General features: G+C 39.4%; 3 protein-coding genes across 3 annotated transcripts; 2 read left to right on the forward strand and 1 right to left on the reverse strand.

Annotated features, from left to right (window-relative positions):
* Positions 1-5297: 5297 nt before the first annotated feature.
* LOC125762580 (calcitonin gene-related peptide type 1 receptor) lies at positions 5298-20224 on the reverse strand. Its single transcript, XM_049424849.1, has 10 exons — positions 19154-20224; positions 15901-16080; positions 14054-14186; positions 13787-13877; positions 12703-12794; positions 11175-11301; positions 8739-8840; positions 7613-7734; positions 6833-7013; positions 5298-6752 (listed from the first exon to the last, which is right to left on the reverse strand). Exons 1-10 carry the CDS (start codon positions 19197-19199, stop codon positions 6486-6488), a joined length of 1341 nt encoding a protein of 446 aa, XP_049280806.1. The 5' UTR covers positions 19200-20224; the 3' UTR covers positions 5298-6485.
* Positions 20225-20292: 68 nt separating this feature from the next.
* Positions 20293-21446, forward strand: LOC125762600 (uncharacterized). The gene is made up of 2 exons (XM_049424875.1): positions 20293-20562; positions 20634-21446. Exons 1-2 carry the CDS (start codon positions 20505-20507, stop codon positions 21011-21013), a joined length of 438 nt encoding a protein of 145 aa, XP_049280832.1. The 5' UTR covers positions 20293-20504; the 3' UTR covers positions 21014-21446.
* A 388-nt stretch (positions 21447-21834) lies between these two features.
* Positions 21835-23201, forward strand: LOC125762599 (uncharacterized). Its single transcript, XM_049424874.1, has 2 exons — positions 21835-22015; positions 22091-23201. Exons 1-2 carry the CDS (start codon positions 21967-21969, stop codon positions 22504-22506), a joined length of 465 nt encoding a protein of 154 aa, XP_049280831.1. The 5' UTR covers positions 21835-21966; the 3' UTR covers positions 22507-23201.
* The last annotated feature ends 21 nt before the right edge of the window (positions 23202-23222 follow it).

Consider the following 23222-nt stretch of genomic DNA (forward strand, 5'->3'; position numbering starts at 1 on the left):
ATAAAAAACATCTGAAAACCTAAAAATTTCCTAAGGGGTTAGCCTTGGTTTTTTTTGGGGAAATTTAGCAAAATTTTAAAAATTGATTTATTTTGATGCGAATTGGTTGCAATACGTTTCTTTTCACTCAAATAATGCTTGAAATTGAAGAAAGCATAAAAAATAAGCAAAAATTAAAAAACATCTGAAAACCCGAAAATTTCCTAAGGGGTTAGCCTTGGTTTTTTTGGAGAAATTTAGCAAAATTTTAAAAATTGATTTATTTTGATGCGAATTGGTTGGAATAAGTTTCTTTTCACTCAAATAATGCTTTAAATAGAAGAAAGCATAAAAAATAAGAAAAAAATAAAAACATCTGAAAACCCGAAAATTTCCTAAGGGGTTAGCCTTGGTTTTTTTTTGGGGAAATTTAGCAAAATTTTAAAAATTGATTTATTTTGATGCGAATTGGTTGCAATACGTTTCTTTTCACTCAAATAATGCTTTAAATAGAAGAAAGCATAAAAAATAAGAAAAAAATAAAAAAATTCTGAAAACCCGAAAATTTCCTAAGGGGTTAGCCTTGGTTTTTTTTTGGAGAAATTTAGCAAAATTTTAAAAATTGATTTATTTTGATGCGAATTGGTTGCAATACGTTTCTTTTCACTCAAATAATGCTTTAAATAGAAGAAAGCATAAAAATAAGAAAAAAATAAAAAAATTCTGAAAACCCCAAAATTTCCTAAGGGGTTAGCCTTGGTTTTTTTTTGGGGAAATTTAGCAAAATTTTAAAAATTGATTTATTTTGATGCGAATTGGTTGCAATACGTTTCTTTTCAATCAAATAATGCTTTAAATAGAAGAAAGCATAAAAAATAAGAAAAAAATAAAAAAATTCTGAAAACCCGAAAATTTCCTAAGGGGTTAGCCTTGGTTTTTTTTGGAGAAATTAAGCAAAATTTTAAAAATTGATTTATTTTGATGCGAATTGGTTGCAATAAGTTTCTTTTCACTCAAATAATGCTTTAAATAGAAGAAAGCATAAAAAATAAGAAAAAAATAAAAAACATCTGAAAACCCGAAAATTTCCTAAGGGGTTAGCCTTGGTTTTTTTTGGGGAAATTTAGCAAAATTTTAAAAATTGATTTATTTTGATGCGAATTGGTTGCAATACGTTTCTTTTCACTCAAATAATGCTTTAAATAGAAGAAAGCGCAAAAAATAAGAAAAAAATAAAAAAATTCTGAAAACCTAAAAATTTCCTAAGGGGTTAGCCTTAGTTTTTTTTTTGGGGAAATTTAGCAAAATTTTAAAAATTGATTTATTTTGATGCGAATTGGTTGCAATACGTTTCTTTTCACTCAAATAATGCTTTAAATAGAAGAAAGCATAAAAAAAAGAAAAAAATAAAAAAACATCTGAAAACCCGAAAATTTCCTAAGGGGTTAGCCTTGATTTTTTTTGGGGAAATTTAGCAAAATTTTAAAAATTGATTTATTTTGATGCGAATTGGTTGCAATACGTTTCTTTTCACTCAAATAATGCTTTAAATAGAAGAAAGCATAAAAAATAAGAAAAAAATAAAAAACATCTGAAAACCTGAAAATTTCCTAAGGGGTTAGCCTTGGTTTTTTTTGGGGAAATTTATCAAAATTTTAAAAATTGATTTATTTTGATGCGAATTGGTTGCAATAAGTTTCTTTTCACTCAAATAATGCTTTAAATAGAAGAAAGCATAAAAAATAAGCAAAACTTAAAAAAAGTTCTAAAAACCCGAAAATTTCCTAAGGGGTTAGCCTTGGTTTTTTTAGGGGAAATTTAGCAAAATTTTAAAAATTGATTTATTTTGATGCGAATTGGTTGCACTAAGTTTCTTTTCACTCAAATAATGCTTTAAATAGAAGAAAGCATAAAAAAAAGAAAAAAATAAAAAACATCTGAAAACCCCAAAATTTCCTAAGGGGTTAGCCTTGGTTTTTTTTTTTGGGGAAATTTAGCAAAATTTTAAAAATTGATTTATTTTGATGCGAATTGGTTGCAATACGTTTCTTTTCACTCAAATAATGCTTGAAATTGAAGAAAGCATAAAAAATAAGCAAAAATTAAAAAACATCTGAAAACCCGAAAATTTCCTAAGGGGTTAGCCTTGGTTTTTATGGAGAAATTTAGCAAAATTTTAAAAATTGATTTATTTTGATGCGAATTGGTTGGAATAAGTTTCTTTTCACTCAAATAATGCTTTAAATAGAAGAAAGCATAAAAAATAAGAAAAAAATAAAAACATCTGAAAACCCGAAAATTTCCTAAGGGGTTAGCCTTGGTTTTTTTTTGGGGAAATTTAGCAAAATTTTAAAAATTGATTTATTTTGATGCGAATTGGTTGCAATACGTTTCTTTTCACTCAAATAATGCTTTAAATAGAAGAAAGCATAAAAAATAAGAAAAAAATAAAAAAATTCTGAAAACCCGAAAATTTCCTAAGGGGTTAGCCTTGGTTTTTTTTTGGGGAAATTTAGCAAAATTTTAAAAATTGATTTATTTTGATGCGAATTGGTTGCAATACGTTTCTTTTCACTCAAATAATGCTTTAAATAGAAGAAAGCATAAAAATAAGAAAAAAATAAAAAAATTCTGAAAACCCGAAAATTTCCTAAGGGATTAGCCTTGGTTTTTTTTTGGGGAAATTTAGCAAAATTTTAAAAATTGATTTATTTTGATGCGAATTGGTTGCAATACGTTTCTTTTCACTCAAATAATGCTTTAAATAGAAGAAAGCATAAAAAAAAGAAAAAAATAAAAAAACATCTGAAAACCCGAAAATTTCCTAAGGGGTTAGCCTTGGTTTTTTTTGGGGAAATTTATCAAAATTTTAAAAATTGATTTATTTTGATGCGAATTGGTTGCAATAAGTTTCTTTTCACTCAAATAATGCTTTAAATAGAAGAAAGCATAAAAAATAAGCAAAACTTAAAAAAAGTTCTAAAAACCCGAAAATTTCCTAAGGGGTTAGCCTTGGTTTTTTTTGGGGAAATTTAGCAAAATTTTAAAAATTGATTTATTTTGATGCGAATTGGTTGCAATACGTTTCTTTTCACTCAAATAATGCTTTAAATAGAAGAAAGCGCAAAAAATAAGAAAAAAATAAAAAAATTCTGAAAACCTAAAAATTTCCTAAGGGGTTAGCCTTAGTTTTTTTTTGGGGAAATTTAGCAAAATTTTAAAAATTGATTTATTTTGATGCGAATTGGTTGCAATACGTTTCTTTTCACTCAAATAATGCTTTAAATAGAAGAAAGCATAAAAAAAAGAAAAAAATAAAAAAACATCTGAAAACCCGAAAATTTCCTAAGGGGTTAGCCTTGGTTTTTTTTGGGGAAATTTATCAAAATTTTAAAAATTGATTTATTTTGATGCGAATTGGTTGCAATAAGTTTCTTTTCACTCAAATAATGCTTTAAATAGAAGAAAGCATAAAAAATAAGAAAAAAATAAAAAACATCTGAAATCCCGAAAATTTCCTAAGGGGTTAGCCTTGATTTTTTTTGGGGAAATTTAGCAAAATTTTAAAAATTGATTTATTTTGATGCGAATTGGTTGCAATACGTTTCTTTTCACTCAAATAATGCTTTAAATAGAAGAAAGCATAAAAAAAAGAAAAAAATAAAAAACATCTGAAAACCCCAAAATTTCCTAAGGGGTTAGCCTTGGTTTTTTTTTTGGGGAAATTTAGCAAAATTTTAAAAATTGATTTATTTTGATGCGAATTGGTTGCAATACGTTTCTTTTCACTCAAATAATGCTTTAAATAGAAGAAAACATAAAAAATAAGAAAAAAATAAAAAAATTCTGAAAACCCGAAAATTTCCTAAGGGGTTAGCCTTGATTTTTTTTGGGGAAATTTAGCAAAATTTTAAAAATTGATTTATTTTGATGCGAATTGGTTGCAATACGTTTCTTTTCACTCAAATAATGCTTTAAATAGAAGAAAGCATAAAAAAAAGAAAAAAATAAAAAACATGTGAAAACCCGAAAATTTCCTAAGGGGTTAGCCTTGGTTTTTTTTGGGGAAATTTAGCAAAATTTTAAAAATTGATTTATTTTGATGCGAATTGGTTGCAATACGTTTCTTTTCACTCAAATAATGCTTTAAATAGAAGAAAGCATAAAAAATAAGAAAAAAATAAAAAACATCTGAAAACCCGAAAATTTCCTAAGAGGTTAGCCTTGGTTTTTTTTGGGGAAATTTAGCAAAATTTTAAAAATTGGTTTATTTTGATGCGAATTGGTTGCAATACGTTTCTTTTCACTCAAATAATGCTTTAAATAGAAGAAAGCATAAAAAAAAGAAAAAAATAAAAAACATCTGAAAACCCGAAAATTTCCTAAGGGGTTAGCCTTGGTTTTTTTGGGGAAATTTAGCAAAATTTTAAAAATTGATTTATTTTGATGCGAATTGGTTGCAATACGTTTCTTTTCACTCAAATAATGCTTTAAATAGAAGAAAACATAAAAAATAAGAAAAAAATAAAAAACATCTGAAAACCCGAAAATTTCCTAAGGGGTTAGCCTTGGTTTTTTTTTGGGGAAATTTAGCAAAATTTTAAAAATTGATTTATTTTGATGCGAATTGGTTGCAATACGTTTCTTTTCACTCAAATAATGCTTTAAATAGAAGAAAGCATAAAAAATAACAAAAAAAATAAAAAAAATCTGAAAACCCGAAAATTTCCTAAGGGGTTAGCCTTGGTTTTTTTTGGGGAAATTTAGCAAAATTTTAAAAATTGATTTATTTTGATGCGAATTGGTTGCAATACGTTTCTTTTCACTCAAATAATGCTTAAAATAAAAAAAAATCGATAAATTTGCCAAACTCCTAAGGCTTTTAATGCGTTCGCAATTTGACAAATGACAGGAGATATAAACGTCATGTGAGAGCGATCATTCGTGTAAGTGAAGCGAGAGAAATCCTTGGTTGAGATCAATATCTGAAACAAAAATACGGTTTTCGGATTTCTGACACTAAGAGAGCATCCAAGCCAGGAGGTAGCTATATAGATTTCCATAATGGCCGACAGCAGAGTGTACATTTGTGTTGCCTCCTTCTGTCGATGTTCTCTTATTAACAAGAATAATTAAACGGATTATTTTTGGAGAATTTTGCGTCAACCGACAGAGACTTCAACGAGTGGAAAGAGGGATACTAGTATTGTGATTTATGTCCATTGTATATCTCAACAAAAGTCATTCGCTGTTGTGCTTGTAGTACAAAGCATACAAAGTAAATGTTAATAACTGTAGAAAGTCCTTTCTCTGGCTGTAAATATTTTAAAATGCTTCTCTTGCCGATAGAAGAACGGCAAGTCGAACAGTATAACATTACATTGTTACAATTCGCACAGTTTATTACAGCGACCAGAGACATCTATAGGTGAGATGCGAATTCAAAGTCCACGCACGCAGTTCGCAGTTGACGAAACTGTATAACTGGTTGCTAATAAGCTTTTGAACAAAACTGGAATTTACGCAAATAAATATTTACCTTTTAGTGATGAAACAAACATGTCTGGGCTGATGAACTTTACCCTTTCAATAATACTCCATTTTAATAACAAAATCAATTACTTCTCGTAAGCAGCAGTGCAAATATTGTTCCATAATCAATCCATCAAAGCATAATTCATATTGGATATTGCAAACAAACGCCACAATCAGATTAAAAGCCATCATTCATTTGACATACCTGCCGTACACGGTCCTCGTTATCTCCCGTATTCATGTCCACCTCCACCGTCAGAAGGAAAAGGAACGTTTCACATGAAAATTTAATCCGCAGACGTATACCGATTCTCGAATCACAGAAATTGGCCGAGATTCGCAATGTAATCTTTTATATGTATGTACATGAAAGCAAAACTTGAAGCGAAATCGATTTACCTTTCCGTGCGGTGGCCACCTTCCTCATTCCCGGGTGAACTGGAGTCTGGGAGAGAAAACACGGTCGCATAAACAACGAAATTCCTTGTCGATAAGTAAAAATATTCTTTATTTCTTCATTCTTTCTTCCAGCACCGGATGCATCGCTAGAATGTCCCAGCGCTATAGTCATAATGTTAAATATATTTTTAGTCTTCTAAAGGTTCGCAGTAAACTGCCGTACACTACCATCGCATGCTTTGCGCTCGTACGAGAATCTGAGATGAAACACTACATTTGTACATTTACGATTATTCACCACAGCAACATCGAAATATGAACATCGACTAGTTCTGGCTATACATCATGTGAGTTCAACCCGAAAATCCTATCATCGAGAGGACACCTACCGCGTCTACATGGACCGTACGGATGGGGAAACAGGGACACCGAAGTACAGAGAGGAAAGAGTGAGAGCCTCCTTCGTTCCTTCGACGGACGGCGGCACCACTTTAGACAGCGCACTGTCCCACCTGGGGTGACGGTTCGCGCTGACTTACACTCGTCGGTGTGGAGCGACGACCGTGCAGTAGTCATACGACCACGTCTCGGCTCTGCGTGGCCGGTTGCCCTCCATTGCTCTCGAGAAATGGATGTGTCACAAGGTCGGGGAAAAATCGGCTCAGGTAGCACTGTACCGCAAAGATTACGTCGTGGTTGGCGAAGCAGAACAGGCACGAAACGCACAAACCTTGCAGACTGATCAGCAGGGCGGCCCCGATCTGATAGTACCGTTCCACCGAGCATCCTTTCTCCGGTCGCAACGGCAGCAGGATGTGCTGCAAACCGAACAGCGGTATCTGCAATGGTTAAAAGTGCCGGGACATCAGGAAATCGAAACTAATTGAACAACGAAATCGATGGAGCGCCGAGTACGCACCAGAATCAACGTTGCACGTGTGGCTTTCCGCAGCCCGAGCGGTGCGGGATGGGGTGAGGTGGAGCTTAGCTTCGTCAGCAACACTCGGACGACGTTGATAAGAAACACCAGGGAGGCGACCAGTGAAAAGCACACCGGAATCGTCAGTAACCACATAGCGTGGCTTTCGTTCATCCAGCAGCTGTAAATTGCGGTTCGAGAGTTGCCAGCATGAAATGATCAGTTAACGTGAGATAAGTGATAATGGGCAACATTGGTTCGGTACGGTTTCGAGGACCTTTTGGCAAACTCCTACCAATTTATTTGGGGAAATCTACCAAAAAAGGATTCTAAAACCCGAAACCACAAGATTACCAAGAGCGGATGAAAAAGGATTTTTTTGTATACAAGAAGAAGTGTTGTGTAAATAAGAGGGAATTCGACTTTATTTAGGTCCCATAAAGAGTCGTTTATCTTGGGTTAAAACTCATCATATCACATAAAAATGATCCATCAACACCCAATCAATTAGGAGACTACTACTACTGGTTCATAATCCATCACACCGGGGCTGGGTTCGGTGATCGTAAAAGCTTTGCATTATTTACCTAAAGGAGACACAACAACTTCACAACAAACTCTTCGGGCGCCACAAAGAAGGGCAAGGCCATAGGCCCCAAACCTTCATCATACTGGGCGGAACATCAATATATGTTCCAGCTCTAATTCCGAAGTATCACAAACAATCTCGTAAAAAAAGTAACACCCTTAAAATGTATCACTGCGTCGTAAAATACTTACTGCTCCGTATCGAGTGGTTCGAGTGTGTTGCGGACGAGGGCGTACAGGCTCACCAACACCACCGGCAATATCCAACCGATCGTGACAAACCAACGCATTGCGACAATATCCTTGATGAAGACCTGTTTTTTTTTGGGTTGGAACGCCCAACGTGTATGGTGCCATAAGGAAGAAAGGTAGAAAAATCATACGGAAACGGAATTAAATCGAACAGAGAAGAAACGTTATTCGCATGGAGATGCTGTGGACAACGGCAGAGTGGGCATGAATCAATCTCGGCCAACCAAAACCACACACACAGACACACACAGACACGTAGCATTCCCGGGAAACTGGTACGATATGTTCGCCACACTGTGTGACAAGTCGGCTTTCGCAAGTTACACCAAGCGGAAGACACTAAACGAACGTCGGGGGACGTGTCCGTGAGAAGACGATATGTCCGTGACGCCCTGATAGCAACAGGCGGCAGATGGCACATCGTCCTCCAAGACTCGGTGTGTGTTTGAGTTTTGTATGTTCTAGCGCGTGGTTTGGTGGTTTCCAAACCACCTTCGGGGGCTACTGAACCGGGTGTTGTTCTGATGGCCATCATCCGGCCGATGCCCGGTGACCGGTTTCAAGCAAACTACTTCATCGTGCGACTTCCTAATCGAAGAGAAAATGTGCCCCAATGAGGAAATGACCTCATTCTTCGATCGACCTACACGATGCTGCCGATGGTGCCGTCATGTGACACTGATAGTGTACACGCCAAGGAAGTTTAGCACCAACCGCCACACAAAGCACACAATAACTAACTCACAAAAGGACACGAGTCAATTTGACGTGGATGCGGCTTAATCGCCGACAAAAGTTCGCCACCCCAACAACCACCGACCGTGGCTGTGCAAAGCCACGTCACACTTATGAAGAGAAAATTAACTTTTCATCGTAATTCTTTCTACCAGAAAAAAACACTCAGACTTATCAGAGCCTTTTGGCACACCGACAGCTTGCCCGGTTACTAATGGCAATCACTTCGATGCGTCCAAATATCTTCCTCCAGGACGTTGTCCCCACAGACAGTGTCTTTCTCTGTCCAAAGCTCTCCATGGCGATATCTGTGTGACACGCATATACTTACTATAACGAGCACGAGATGCAGGTGAAGTCCTTCGCAAAACATCCAAAAATAATTAACCAGCATCAGGTAGTGTAGCAGAATGTGGAGTCCAACGCACCAGCCCTGGAAAGAAGGATCGTTCATGTGTCCAAGGAAAGGTGTAACACAAATTGAGGTTAATGGTTGAGAGGTTGAATGAAAAGCGCAACAAGGCGGGCAACAAGGCTTAGCAATAGCACTTGAAATATGAGAATCCCCATCCATCGGGCCCACTAATATCGAACCCATGAGGTAATGAACCACAGCAACCGGGCAGCTAATGCGTCCAGTATGACCAGATTGTCCATCTTCCGGAATCGGATTCGGTACAGCTTTAGTGGACAAAGTTTAACAATTATCTTCACCGCTCTGCCCACATTGGCTCACGGAAGCTGTACTCCGAGCTTCACTCTTTTATGTTGCTGCAAAAGCTTCCCACATTCGACCCACATCGTTCGCAAGCCGGGGGTTTGTGGTTTTAACTGTGTAGCACAAACTATGCCGAAACTAATCACATTCTTCTTCGTGTGCTCTTTTTGCATTTTGCAAAAAACAACATAAAACATGCATTTTCTCGTTTTTCGGAAAATTTGGTGTTAAAAACACTTTACTTTTATCGTACTTTCTCTCTCCCGCAATTCCCGCAAGTGAGTTTGCATACAGACGTTTGCCTTCATTCTTGTGGCTTTCTTGCCTGAATGCTTCAGGACTCCGGTACAACGGATCGGGATGCATATATGTGCCGTATCACAAGTGCAAGGATGACCCACTTGAGCAAACACTAAAATGCAAACATCTGTGTCGGCACAATAAGGTGTGAAATATTGTCCATCCTTTGCTTACAGGCGCGCACATCCGAGCGCGAGTTTTATTCTTTCGGAGCCACGGATAAAAACTGTAAAACGTGCCCAAAACGAAGCATCATTCCGGTTGCCAAATACTGTTCCCGGGAAAGGGAATGTTTAATAAGTGAAGCATAAACTCAGTTTCAACCAGCAACAGAATAGCCCATAACTAACTAATTTAACCGTTTTTTTTCTCTGTCTCGTTTTTGCTACCGAAATGACTACTAAAATGTGTCAGTAATGTCATGCCGGTCACGGTCACATCCAGGCAAAAATGGAACGTAATGTGAATGCGGTGGGAAAATCACAACCATCACAGAATCACCTAAAATGACATACAAATATGCGCTCCGTTTTCACTACCATTTGGCTTTCTCGCCAATCACCGTGACCGTGACACGTTCTCGTTCAATCGTTTGATCTTACACCAAACAGTCCATCGAAAATAAACCTAATTACCAAGCGTAGCCCCCTCGAACCGCAATTTGCAATACATTCCATCGAACTGCACACAGTTCAAAGCGTTCCAATCGTTGATTATCATCCCACTACGGACGGAGAGTTGAAAAGCTCCGGTCAAGTTCACAATTAAATAGATGAATCACAACGATTCGAACCCTCGTTTCGGGTTTGATTTGTCGAAACAGTTTTCCACTTTTCCATGGTAGTACATTTACAGACTCATTACACAGAATCGCGCCAAGAATCATCTTCCATGCCCTCCAATATGGCGCGGTATTTTAAACTAAAATTAAACTAAATTAATTTATTTCCTATTTCTACCCGGCCCCGGCAGGTTTGTTGGTAATGTAAACGTAACGAACGTTAAAAGAGCCCTCGTTTTTCACACTCTAAATTCACATTATTAAACCGTCTTTCCCGGTAGAGCCATAGCGATAGCAAACTCCGGCAACACCGGTAAATGGATGCTGCAAACAGCTAGAAGAAACATGATACAAGTTTAAAGTAAATAAGCAACAGTGTGCGGAAAGAATGTAGTGTGAAAGTCCTTTTTTCTAGGATTACTTCTACTGTTTCATTTTGTTCTCTTTTCTTGGAACATATCCTTTTTTTTGTTGTTTTGTTTTGCTGTCTTTGTTCACGACATTTGCATCTTGTATTCTACGCAAGTTTTGTCACCAAAGTACGTCGCTGTTGCTCTTTTGGCTTACACTATAATGCTTTCCATTCAGCTCTGGTGTAAGACTTCGGGGGTTTTCACTCCCGACAACCTTTTTTTTTGTTGCAACAAAATTATGTTCCAAGATTTGTACCAGGAATTTGCATACCAACAAGTAAGCCTTTGCCCTTTCCTTTAGGTTGTAAGTTTTCACCTTTCATCATTGTTCAGGAAATAGCTTACAAATAGAAATCTATAATAATGTGCACGTAAAGCCAGTGTGGTAAAAGTGTGGAAAGCTACCATCCTCGAACAATGGTCAGAAAGGTGCATCTTCTTTCACCATTTGTGCCCAACTGAAGCAAGTTACACAAATCACCAATATATTGGAAGAACCCCCATTACTACACACCATTTGTTAGGTTTACGCTCCTCTAACTCCTTTACGCTTACCGTATTTGCATTCAGGACATCCGGATCCTCGACGACAAACTTGTACCAGAAGATCCAAAACAGACAGCTCAGTGCCAATGAGGTGAACAAATGGATGTGGATCCGTATGCGGGTGCATTTTAATGTTCTACGGCAATGTGGAAAGAAAAAAGAAACGTTCGATAAGTAAGAGTATGAAAGAAAACAAAAAAGGTACGGAACGATTGGCTTTCCGCAGAGACTGTTTGTCTACGGAAGTTTTTCAATTTGCTTCTGCCGTTTCATGCTTCCATCCGTCGCGGCTTCGGATGAATGTTTAACGAATGTTGCATATGACTGGCACGTTACTTTCCACTTCCATGGGAACGCTAACATCGCTCCAATCTGACCCCGATGGATGGTGCGATTTCTGGTGCGATGCTTAATTTTCTCAAGTGGCCATCACACTCACCAGAATGGGGTTTCAAAAACAACGAAATTACATCCCCTCGAGCATACATCACTTTATCGTGACGTTGTCGCGTCGCGATAGAGGACCGAACACTTGCCGGGCCACGTTTAACGAAAACAAGTAAAACTGACCAGAACAACACTTCAGAATAAAGATTGATTAAGAGACCAATCTGACACTCGACTTTCTCCCGTGGTACAATAGGGTTTTGAAATAACCTTCAGCTACAAATCCCTGCCCCACAATAGGGACCCAACCGCAGTGCTAATGCTTTCCCGTCCGGTGTGATGATTTAGCGGACAACAAATTTTTGGAAGTTTTCATTCACACCCCACCCCAGCATTCGAGCTGGTGTAATAAATAAGATATTTAGCTGAACGGAATGTTTCAGCTCCGGAGAGAGAAAATCGCTTTATGCAGTGAATGAAATTCCGGGAAAAGGGATCATGACGAAACGGATCCGCTTTACAGCATACGACGTAACCGAAAAAGGATTCGCTTTCGCTTTTTCCCTTATTTTTGTGCTCGCAAGGATACCATTTCACTCGGCCGCGTTCAATTATTCAACCAACGGTCAGCTGACTGACTCGGGCGGCTTAGTGACTTTTTCAATTGAGGGTTTTTTTTCTGTTTTTGGTAAAAATCATTTCGTCTTATAAAAGGACGATGATTCGAATGTTTGTACCATACCAGTTTTCCTTCACACATCACATGCAAAACGGAAATCTGGCGCCACAAAATGGCTCACAAAAGAGGGAGAAAAGAGGCTTTGGTTGTGGGCGATTCGTTCGACAAAAAGTCAACTCAATTGAAATACTAGTTATCATCAATCATCTTCAACCGCGATGAAGGAAGCATTTCCGTATGCTTTTCGGTTCATGTCTCTCCGCTTCTTCACTTCATCTTCAAGCCGCGTTGGAGGTGAAGGAGGGGACAAATCAGAGGTTTCTAGCTGGAGCTAATAGAAAGATAGTCTCTGAATGTGTGATTTGCTTTGTTACGTCTAGTGGCATCGACGTAGAGAGCCATATTACATACACATCCTCAATGTTTAAAGTTGTCCAAACTATTGCAATATTTAAGGTACAACGTACTTACCGAAAGCTATGAAAGATACACAGCGAGATAATTAGCGTTAAGAAGGAAACCGTGTATCCACCGATGTAGATGTCGTTCACCAACCGACGAAGCTGGAAAGAAAGAAAATTCAATCCCGACACATTAATTCGCAAAAGTTAAATGAGGACAAACATGCCACGCTCACAGGGTAACGGAACCGAAAGCAGCACGTCACAAAATATGGCAAAATTATACGGCTTTTGAGCTACATCTGCTTGTGGTACGCGACAAGGGAAGACATTCCAACCTTTCCACAACACGCAAAAGAAAAGGCGAAAAACATTCAACAAATACAAGCTACGACTAACTCAAATCAAGCACATCAGTATCAAAAACGTGGCCGTAGCATCAAGCATGGATGCGACTTCTGGTGACATTTCTTTTTCTCATTTCATTAAGCCCAATGAGTCCGTTTCACACCCAGCGAACGAAACATTTCGGTAGATGATGCCGGTTTCGTAGACGTGTTGATTGCTTTTCGGGTCGTGGTCGTCGTGTGTTCATGACCACTAGCAGCAGTCGTCCGACAATGCTACAAGCGTACCCGTAAATGATAAGACCATTCGCTCGAGAATGGACCGTGTTTTAGCAGATATTACCGCTTAACAGTAAAGCAAGTCGTACAACCGGACTCGTCATTCGTCCGTCATTGGGACTAATCGACAACTCGTATCGCGTCAGATGTTAGGCGACTAGAAAAATTGATTTATTGGAGGAGTTTGAACCGAGTGAGATAAAACTAATGGTGAACCACATAAACCCGGCACCAGACCACGACAAGTCTCACCCTCCCCCAGGCTTGTCATGTCGCGACATGACTACATCATTACTCATGTTGTCAAATTTACTTTATCAAACATTGGAACTCTTCAGAACTGCGACCGTCTCTCAAGGGATGGGATGGGAGCGCAAGAATGATTGTAATTTAATTATCATTTCATGTTTCAACACCTTTCTTGGGGAGGGAGTCGGTTGTTGACATCGAGCCAAGGGTTTTTGGGTATGGAATTTGAAAATAATACGCAAACTAATGAAGTTTCAACAAACAAGTCGGCCAACATACCTGCATATCTTCCGTGTCGATACAGTTCGTGTAGTTGGACCATTCCCGGCCGGAGAGCGGGTGTACGAACCAGGATCCATTCTCGTGACATCTGCGGGGAAGAAGTAACATGTCTCCCAGTTAGTACTTCACCGTGTACTTCGGATGAGTCCGACAAGAGCAAGCCCGGCAAACCCGGGGTAAATACATAAGCTAATTTCCCCGGAGCAATCCACTCTGGAGAGCCCACACACAGAAGGAATGGAAGTTTAAAATAGTTATACTTACGTACGGTAGGCTAGTCGACGTGGATCAAAGCCCAGTATAAACTTTGGACAAAAATTTTCCGCCACCGTACCCGCCAGTGTCGGTTCCCAGCAGGACCACCCGTCGAAGCGCCGGGGACAAAATGTCGTACTACCTGGAAGAAGTGAAGCAAAACCAAACCAAACCAAATGACGACTGTACTGTTCCACCGAGGGGCCTATCCTTTCTTGATGACTGTTTGCACTTTCGGATGACGCCCTGCTAAATGGCAATGGTAATCCATGATTTCAGGGCCGGTTAATGCATTACACATGTTGGTGTTGGGCGGAATGTTGGTAGTAACGGAACGTTGCCCTTTGCCAGGTGTCAAACCTGCGAGGTTCAGCTATTTTTAAAACCCGGAAAAGGTAAAACGGGGCCGGCTTTAACAGCAGCAAAGTTAAGCAATTTAACCAACAAAAGACTGCGTCTCAATAGAATATCAATTCGTAGTTCAATTCACGGTTGAATTCACAGCAAATAAAGACACATTTTCTATGGGAATTATTTATTCGCCAGAATATGCAACAGCACATTCCAACGCCACCGGCTTTCGTTGCGTCGCATGCCCCCTTCGGTTTCTTTCTGCGGCTCATATTAATATTAATGGCGCTCGTTATAGAAAGGGAATCACCACACAAACATCATACGAAGCCCTTTATGTGCACACACACACTCAGACACCGACATGCGAATTAAATCGTCCGTGTTAATGTTTTGCGGCAGCTTTTGTACATTATTTTCCACCAAAATCCCATTTTGCAACACTCGAAGCCAATGTGGGCTTACATTATAATACGTTTGCATGAGCTTTGCTTCTCCTGTTTCGATTCGGACGCGATTACGTTCCTTGATGTAGTGCTTCGCCATTCACATCGAAAAACCCGTTCAAAAGTCACAGCATCTGGTGCCAAATGGTATCTAAGCTTTTCCACAGGCCCATTCACATTCAACAGGTTTCGAAAGGGGAAATACCGCTATTCGGATAACGTTTCCTGCTACTTTACAATTACATGATGATTGATTTCTGATAAAACATTTTTAACCCAGGACACTTTCCGAGTTAATTTAATCTTACTTTCAATTAAAACATCCAACCCCACAATTTTCCTTAGTTTTCTCACAGTAAGTGTGTCACAACATCTCAAACAACTCGGCTTCTACCAGACCTGAAGTTTCGTACTTCAACTTTTCCACCAAGGACAACAAGCGTCCAAGTACTTGTTCGGATCAGGCCGCAATATCATCATAAACACGAGAATCAATTTCGATCCTCTTCTTGCAAGAGCAGCGCTGTGCCAACCATCCTCGACCAGATCTTTGCTCATCCAGCCACGTCTTTGCCTTTAACTTTTACGCTCGACTTTTCACCTCGGCTTAAACTTGAGCTGTAACTCAATTTGAGCTACACCTGCACCCGATTCCACACCTGCAAGGACTTTGCATCGCACCGGAACTGAACCGCACAATCTTCCGTTTTAAAGCAAGCCACTGTCAAACCCGATTAGCCTCCGATGGTGCGGAGAACGGATTTCTTTTCCCGTCAGTTACAGGTTAACTTTAGCATTCCGAATTCCACCATCGCCATTCCTACCCATCGGTCGTGTATGCTAGCCGTACACCAAAAACTCGTCTAAAAGTTTCAAGTTCACACCGGATAGCAGCTATCGGAATTAGGAGCTTTTTTTTTAAATCAATCCGTTTTTCTACCAACATCGGGAGGAATTTCAAAGCAACAATAAATGTTTGCTACACTCAGCACAACTCGAATCGCGTACGAGTTTAATCAGATAACACATTTGAACCGTATAAACGCTTCCAATACTTACCATCGGTCGTCCAGGGCGGTTCGGACACGTTCGAACGCATGCACGTATAGTACAGATGGCGCATTAAGTCTTCCGGACTCTCGAACTCGAGCCTATCGAACTGAATTTGTCCATCCTGTCCATCGCCCACTCGCCCCTCAGCATCGATCAGTGATGTTTGACCATAGTAGCTTCCGTTCGCTGTAACGACAAGGGTGTGGAAAGCCGAAAGCACGGTTAGCACGTGCCACTTGACAGATAATGTGCGAAATTTGATCAATCTCTTCGCTTAATTTGATATACGCCACCGGTACGGGAATGCATTCGAGGCTGAAGCCAATTTGGATGACCTTCGGCATCGGTGCTCGACATGTAAACAATCCTGTAATCAGCATTTTATTTTCATACTAACTCGGCTGTCTGTTACTCAATTTTATCATTTTTATTTCACTAATAGAACTTTTTAGATGCATCCCCCCCGTTCGCATCAGTAATCGTTCGGTTGCATTTTTCATTTAATTATTCCCATTTATTCCCTCGATTCGTAAAAATCCTACGACTCATAATTCAATAAAGAAGTGTAAAATAAACTTCACAAAACCAATTTCGATTTCACCGTTCGTGGAACTGCTGCTATTTTGCCGCCAGCGACTCTGATGTGACTTTTTGATTTTTTTGCTTCTAGCATTAAAATGTTAATACATTTTCACACCAATGAGTATGAAAATTGGCAAAAAAATACACACACACGGGAATGTGTTTACCAATCTGCAGGACGAGCTCAACATTCGTACCTTGATGTATTCCAACTTAATTCGTATTTTGTGATAATCGAACAACTCATGCGTCTTTGCTTAATACTTAAAATTCGAACGAGGAAAATATATGTTGTTTTACCATAAGTTACCAAGGACTAACTTTGTTTAGTCCAGGAAAAACATTTCTCAAACAACACTTAATGCCATGCTCGGGGAAAGGATAACTACACACGAAACATCTTCATCCGCCAAAGAACCTCATCCTAAACGAATTACTGCATCATACGGAAAGTCAAGGATACCGATGAATAATCCTGATCAGAGCTACTCACTCGTGTCATTCCTAATTCCTAATGTACTTTCCGAGAGCTTCTTCATCGGTATGCCTGCCTTGTACCATGAATCAAGCTTATGAAAACATCGCTAATTTCAAACGGCGACTGATCCCCTTTCAACGCTTCATTCGCCGTGAGCTGGCAACCCGATAAAGGTTTTCTCGTTCGCTGGCTAATGGCTTATAAGCGTTGTGGCAGATCTTTTTCCAGCACTTTTAATCCTCCCGGGAGCTGTTTTGTTGGAAATCGTATTCCGATCGGTACCGGTACATCGTGACTTTACTGCTTTACTGTGTTGGGAAACTTTCGCTCTGCCAGGCTGTTACAAAACAAAATACAGCATCGGTTGATATATTTCTGGCCGAAAATATATCTTCCATGAATGGTTATGCTACCGTGCGCAGTAATTTGTATTCCGTGAGTAACCACATAAAAACCACATTGGAAAAGCCAACATCATAAATAAATTCCTAAATAATTGCTCAATTTTCTGTAACAACTGTAACAAATATATCCGCATTTTGCATGGAAATCAGAATTAGAATTAAAATCCATCATAAAATTATCCTCCCTTAATTGGTTAATGCAAAGCGCGATAAATAATGAGGATATCGATAGCTCTTTGCAACATTGCAATAGCACAACCAGCGTCAACCATCTGACAATATTGCTGTTTATTAATATAAGCTTAATTAGCCCTTAGGATAATCCTTTTTTCCATCCTTACTTTCCATCCAATTCGCACTATCACTCCGCCAGCTAATAAATACGAACCGAACGTTATCATCATTCACGTTCCATTAGTTATTTATTTTCCCAGGATCTGCTTCCAACAGTGGAGTGGAGTGGAGTGGAAATCCCCATTACCAACAACAAATTCATTATCTTTCCACTGTTAATTGCCCTAAAGGCATCGAATTTGATTTGCACCGTATTTTGTCCCCCTCAAATGGAGGCGACGCCGGTGGTTCGTCAAAACACGGGTGTCCCTTCCGGTAGTATGTCAAGCTGATCCGCTTTTTAGCAACTCAACGTCCGTGTATGTGTGTGTGTGTTAGTGTCAAAGAGCACAAATACTACATCCTTGTTACGGCATCCTCATCGGAAATTGCAATTCGATACTTTAGCTTCCGGGGTCGGCTATGCGCACTAGGGCAAGCTCTAGACTAAAGTCGACCACTTTCATCTCACCGTGGCCCGTCGACGTTCAACTTTAACATTTATCACCTGTAACGTGCCGAACAAACATTTTCCATCTGTAAAGTCGTTCCGTTTGCTTCGCAACAGGAAATCAAATGGAGTTAAACGATTTAATGCTCATTGTGTACGATTCATTACGCCATTATAATCACGGGCATGGCCATTTTCATTCCTAGAACGTACAGCAACAGCTATATGGTGGCTCAAACGCAATTAATAACGTTTCATGGACTTTTCCCTATGCACAAGATGCAGATATAATAAGGTGAAGAAAATCAAGATGTTAAGAATGTTAAGAAAAAAGTTTGTAATTAAAGAGAACAATTGTATAATTCTGCATCTTTTCCTGTTGAAACTGAACCTTTAATTCGTTTCGGTTTGTTACAAAATCGGACCTTGTTCAGTGTTATTTCTTGAGGCAAACATAACACGGACACAATTACGTGGTCCACAAAACGGAAGGTACAGTTTGGTTTCCATGTTTGCGCTTTCCTCGAAAAAGATGGCCCGCGTTGTCTTGTATTGGTAAAGAAAAAAACTGCCATTAGAAATACGAAACCGATTGACTGTTACTTGTTAGTGGGTGCACACATTTTGCAACATAAAACTCGCCCAAATTCGGTACAAACAATATTGAACCCATACCATCGATTTCGGCACAGTAAAGCCTGATGATCAAATATTGCCTTTTTGGAGCGGTTAGCTTAAAAATGTTTGCACGCACAATGCTTGAAAGCTTCTGTTTCAAGGCAACATCAAATAAATTGACTAAAAGAAGTTAATTTGGTGCTTCAAACGTCGTTCTAAGGCCACAAACAATTACCCTAATGAATGGCGTACGTCGACTTCATTGGAAGTCATATTAAGCTTTGTTTGATCTTTTAATAGCTTCACGAAAAAGCCAAACAACACTCCAAGGATGATACATATTTGATTCAGATTACTACCGCTTGCACAGCAAATGTAAATTCAACTATTTACCTTTCGCGAGATCAACGCGCACCAGCTCCATCGCGTCTTGGATCATCGTCACTATCGCTGACCCGATCTGCAGACCGAACTCCTCCACGACCTCGTCAATTACTCCAATGAGCTTGGTGCAGATTAATGTTTGTACATTCAATTATCCACTTTCGCCACCATTCCGGTAAAAGCTTGCTGGATTATTTATTCAACAGCCTGGAACTGTTGCTGTCGCTCTTACAATGATCGCAATAAACACTGTTGTATATATTTTCACATCCATTTAACAGCACCCGCAGCTACTTTGATTTCCTTCCACTTAATACAACCGCCTAAGTCCACCACGTTTTGTCTAATAAGACCATTGTCTCTTCACTATCACCCCAATTTACAATTCGTACCCGTTCGTTATCAGTAATTGTCAGCACAAAACATCAGCTCAACAGAGTGCTACAATCTCAACACAAATCACTTCCATCAACGACTCCGTTGACGCCACTTCTTGGACGATTCCTCCAAAGATCCGTTGGCAGCCAGCAGCCCGACGCAACTGAAAGGATGAAACCGCCACAACGACTATCCCAGTCTGGTACGGCGGTACCATGACGACGGCTCACTACTCTTCACGATATCGGTGGAGGTGCCTGGTGTTGTTGTGCTTCGAAATTCATATTCTAATGCGAGCGCGAGAGTAGCATTCGCGAGAGGAGTGAGCATGAGAATGAGAGAAGCAAGAGCGCCATCTTCTCTCTTCTCACACGCTTTGTATACAAACTATTTTCCCGCCATTTTCAAACCGCGTGCTTGGGGGTGTCGAATTAGTCGAATGGTTACTTTTTGTTTAACCATCTTCAATTTCATAGTTATTGATTATTATAATCAATCTTTGCTCTGTTTCTAACTATCTATACACATCTTAATGATCGTTAAACTTATCTTTGAACATTCTTTTATGCTGCTGAAATGCTTTTGTCATAAAAATTTGATTTTTTTTATGACTTTTTTGTGACTGGATTAGTATCAATCTAACACCAATCTTGTGTATAACAGCATGATCTCTCCAAACATACGAATTCGTGCAGGAACGGTAATAATGAATACGGTAACGATGAAATTCATCACGTATGATAACACCAACACAAACACCAATCTGTTTAATCGTTATCAACACACATTGAAATTATCTGCTGGTACATATGCAGAAGAATTTTGATAAGAGGTTTGATAAAATAAAATATAAACACACCAACGTAGCTGGTTGGTCAGCTACGCGATATCGCCAGTTTTTCGCTGCTGCTCATTCACATTGCATCACCGTTCACGTTGTGTTTCGAACCAATTTTAGCAGTACATTCCCCCCGTGTTGACAATGAATCATTTGAAGCATCTTCTTGTGGGTATTTTGCTATGCAGTTTCGTACAAAATGGTAGCTATTAGAAGTTAATGTGAAAAAACGCAGCTTCGGACTTTTTGCTAACAACTTTTTTCTTCCGGCAGCGTTTTCCATTTCCTGTTTCTCGTGTGAACATACGGACAGTGAAAGTGTGTGTGAGGACAATCTAATCGAATGTGATGCCAGTGCTGCATCGCTAGGCATGATAAGGGTGGCGGCCTTTAAGCCTTCGATGCAGATAATCCAGTCATCATCTTTCCGATGCTTCGAGCTGGTGGTCGAGGAAAATTCCGCGGTTTTCCGAACGCGAGGCTGTGTCTACGATACGGTTGATGTGTGTCAGGGTGAGGTGCGTGTCGGTGTCCAGACAGGATGCAGATGGTGCAGCGATAATGATGGATGCAACTCGGCCGGCAGCTTCCAGACGAACGTGCTCCTCATTGCGGTTGTACTTTTGGTAGGAGTTTTGCAAAAAATGTTTTAATTTAAACAGTATTTGACTATTAGTTCCTTGAACCTGGATTTAACACATAAAGTTCATTTAGTGAGTGACAAAGAAATCACCCGAAAGATAAATTGTAGTGACCAGAAATTACTAAAACTAATTTGAGGGAAAGGAAGTGAAAAGTTACATTATTTTTGTGTGCTTCTGCATATTTGTTTCATAGATAAAACAATTCCTACGATAAAAGTCCAAGAACTTTCGAAGAATTCTTCATGAACTCTTGTTGTAGAATAAAACAATAACACACAAAATAACACAAATATTGGTTTTTCCTTACCTACCTAAGCAATACTACCACGAAATACTTCTTAATACTTTGTTAATATTGTCCATCGAAAAGTTGTAGTATTCAAAGTATGGCATTGGAGTAATGTGGAGTAAAGTATTAAATAAAGTAAACATCAGTAGCATATTTATCTTCCAGCTGATATGCTTGACAACACCTGACTTCGTGTGAGAAGCGCTGCAGGTGAGTGTTACGCAGAGAGGCTACGCACTGTTCTCTGATGCGCATGATCATCAGTCGTGTCTAACCTCGATAAGGTTGGAAAACGCCCAAAATATTGCATTTCGTTTTGGTTTACATTTGGCTCAAAACAGATACACAGGCATGGTAACATCGTTTGTTTTTGTAGTTCGTTATGGGATTATTAGCTCAAAATTGGATTTTCAATGTTCTATAGCAACAAACGAAGATAATTTGTCCGTATTTCTTAATTCCCCGGATCGCGTCTGATCCGCACGTTTGACATGCCTGATTGATGACATCATTTCGTTGTGTTTCGCTTTGTCTTTAAACGACGCGTAGTCATCGGCAAATAAAATTTTCTACCGACAAACCGTTTTGCATCTCGCCTTATTATTGGATTGACTTTGACCGTGTGCGGTAGTGTTCTTTTGGGTTGTCTTTGAAAGTGAAAGCAATAAACAAAATGAAACTGTTCCTGTTGAGTGCATTTTTCTTCCTCGCCAGCTTCCATGGTAAGGCACAAGGGTCGAATCGGTCACCGTACGGCTTCTTTACTGTTTCCTTTCGTACCTTTTCGACTTTTGCAGCTGCCCAAGCCTTGCGTTGCATGCAGGGCGTCGAGTTGGTCCTGCCCTCGGATGCTACCGCGGACAAGGACAAAGAAAAAATGCCGGAATTCACTGAGTGTGGCATCGCGACGGCCGGTATCTCGGCTGCCTCGCTGCTTGCCCTGAAGCCGAATACGGCCACACTTCCTTCGGGCGACTACAAGTGCTACCATCTACGAATTGAAGATTCCGACTCGAAGAAGGCAACCATTATGAAGGGCTGCATCTACAAGGCCCAGAACGTGTGCGACGGCAAGTTCAAGGTGGACAACGTCCGTGAAGTGTTCTGCAGCCAGTGCGATCAGGATGAGTGCAATTCGGCGTTCCGATTCGCTTCCAACTGGAAGATTCTCAGTCTCACCCTCTTCACCATCGTGTGCTTCTTCATGAAGTAAACGCTGCTCCATGGGTTCCTCCGTTGGGACGCGATCCATCCAACTTACTCCACTACATTTACGCCAAAAACGAATCATCTTTTTTCTAGTGTGTAAGCTTTACAACCACAGCGAACTATTTGATAATAGGCCTCGGTATCGAAACTCTCAGGATAATACGCATGCCTTCCCGCGAGCGTCAGTGTTTGCGTGTGATGATAGTGTGCCGATCAGGCACCGAAGGAGAAGACAAACTACAAAACAACTACCATTTCTATTCTGCGACTATAGTGATGTTGGAGACGCATCAGAAGCCCGGGATAAATGCCTTACAACGATGAACCAACGAGATAAGTTCGTAATCTCAAACGCTTCTTTGAGTAGGAATTAAATGGTGCATTCCACCGTGCATTAGTCATCGGTTGACTCTTTGCCCGTAGTGAAGCTCTCTGCGCTTCCAGCAAATGTTTTTTTTTTGTTCGTTTGTCTAGTGGCAGCATATTCTCGTAGTAAGTTTTACTGAACGAATCAAAATATTGCTATATAGTGCTGAGTGCTAAGGTAGTAGATGCATTTTCCAAGCTTTTTCTTTTTGCTGCAATAGGCATGCGATAATAAGGCATACGCTTTTTGATTGTTTTTTTTGGTTTGTGTTCGTGCATTGTGAAGCATCTTAAAGCGTGATTAAAAAGAAACAATAAAATTTGCTACCATTAGCATGCCGCTCGCGCGTTTTG

Source organism: Anopheles funestus, chromosome 2RL (genome assembly GCF_943734845.2).
Source record: "Anopheles funestus chromosome 2RL, idAnoFuneDA-416_04, whole genome shotgun sequence".
Lineage (NCBI taxonomy): Eukaryota > Metazoa > Arthropoda > Insecta > Diptera > Culicidae > Anopheles > Anopheles funestus.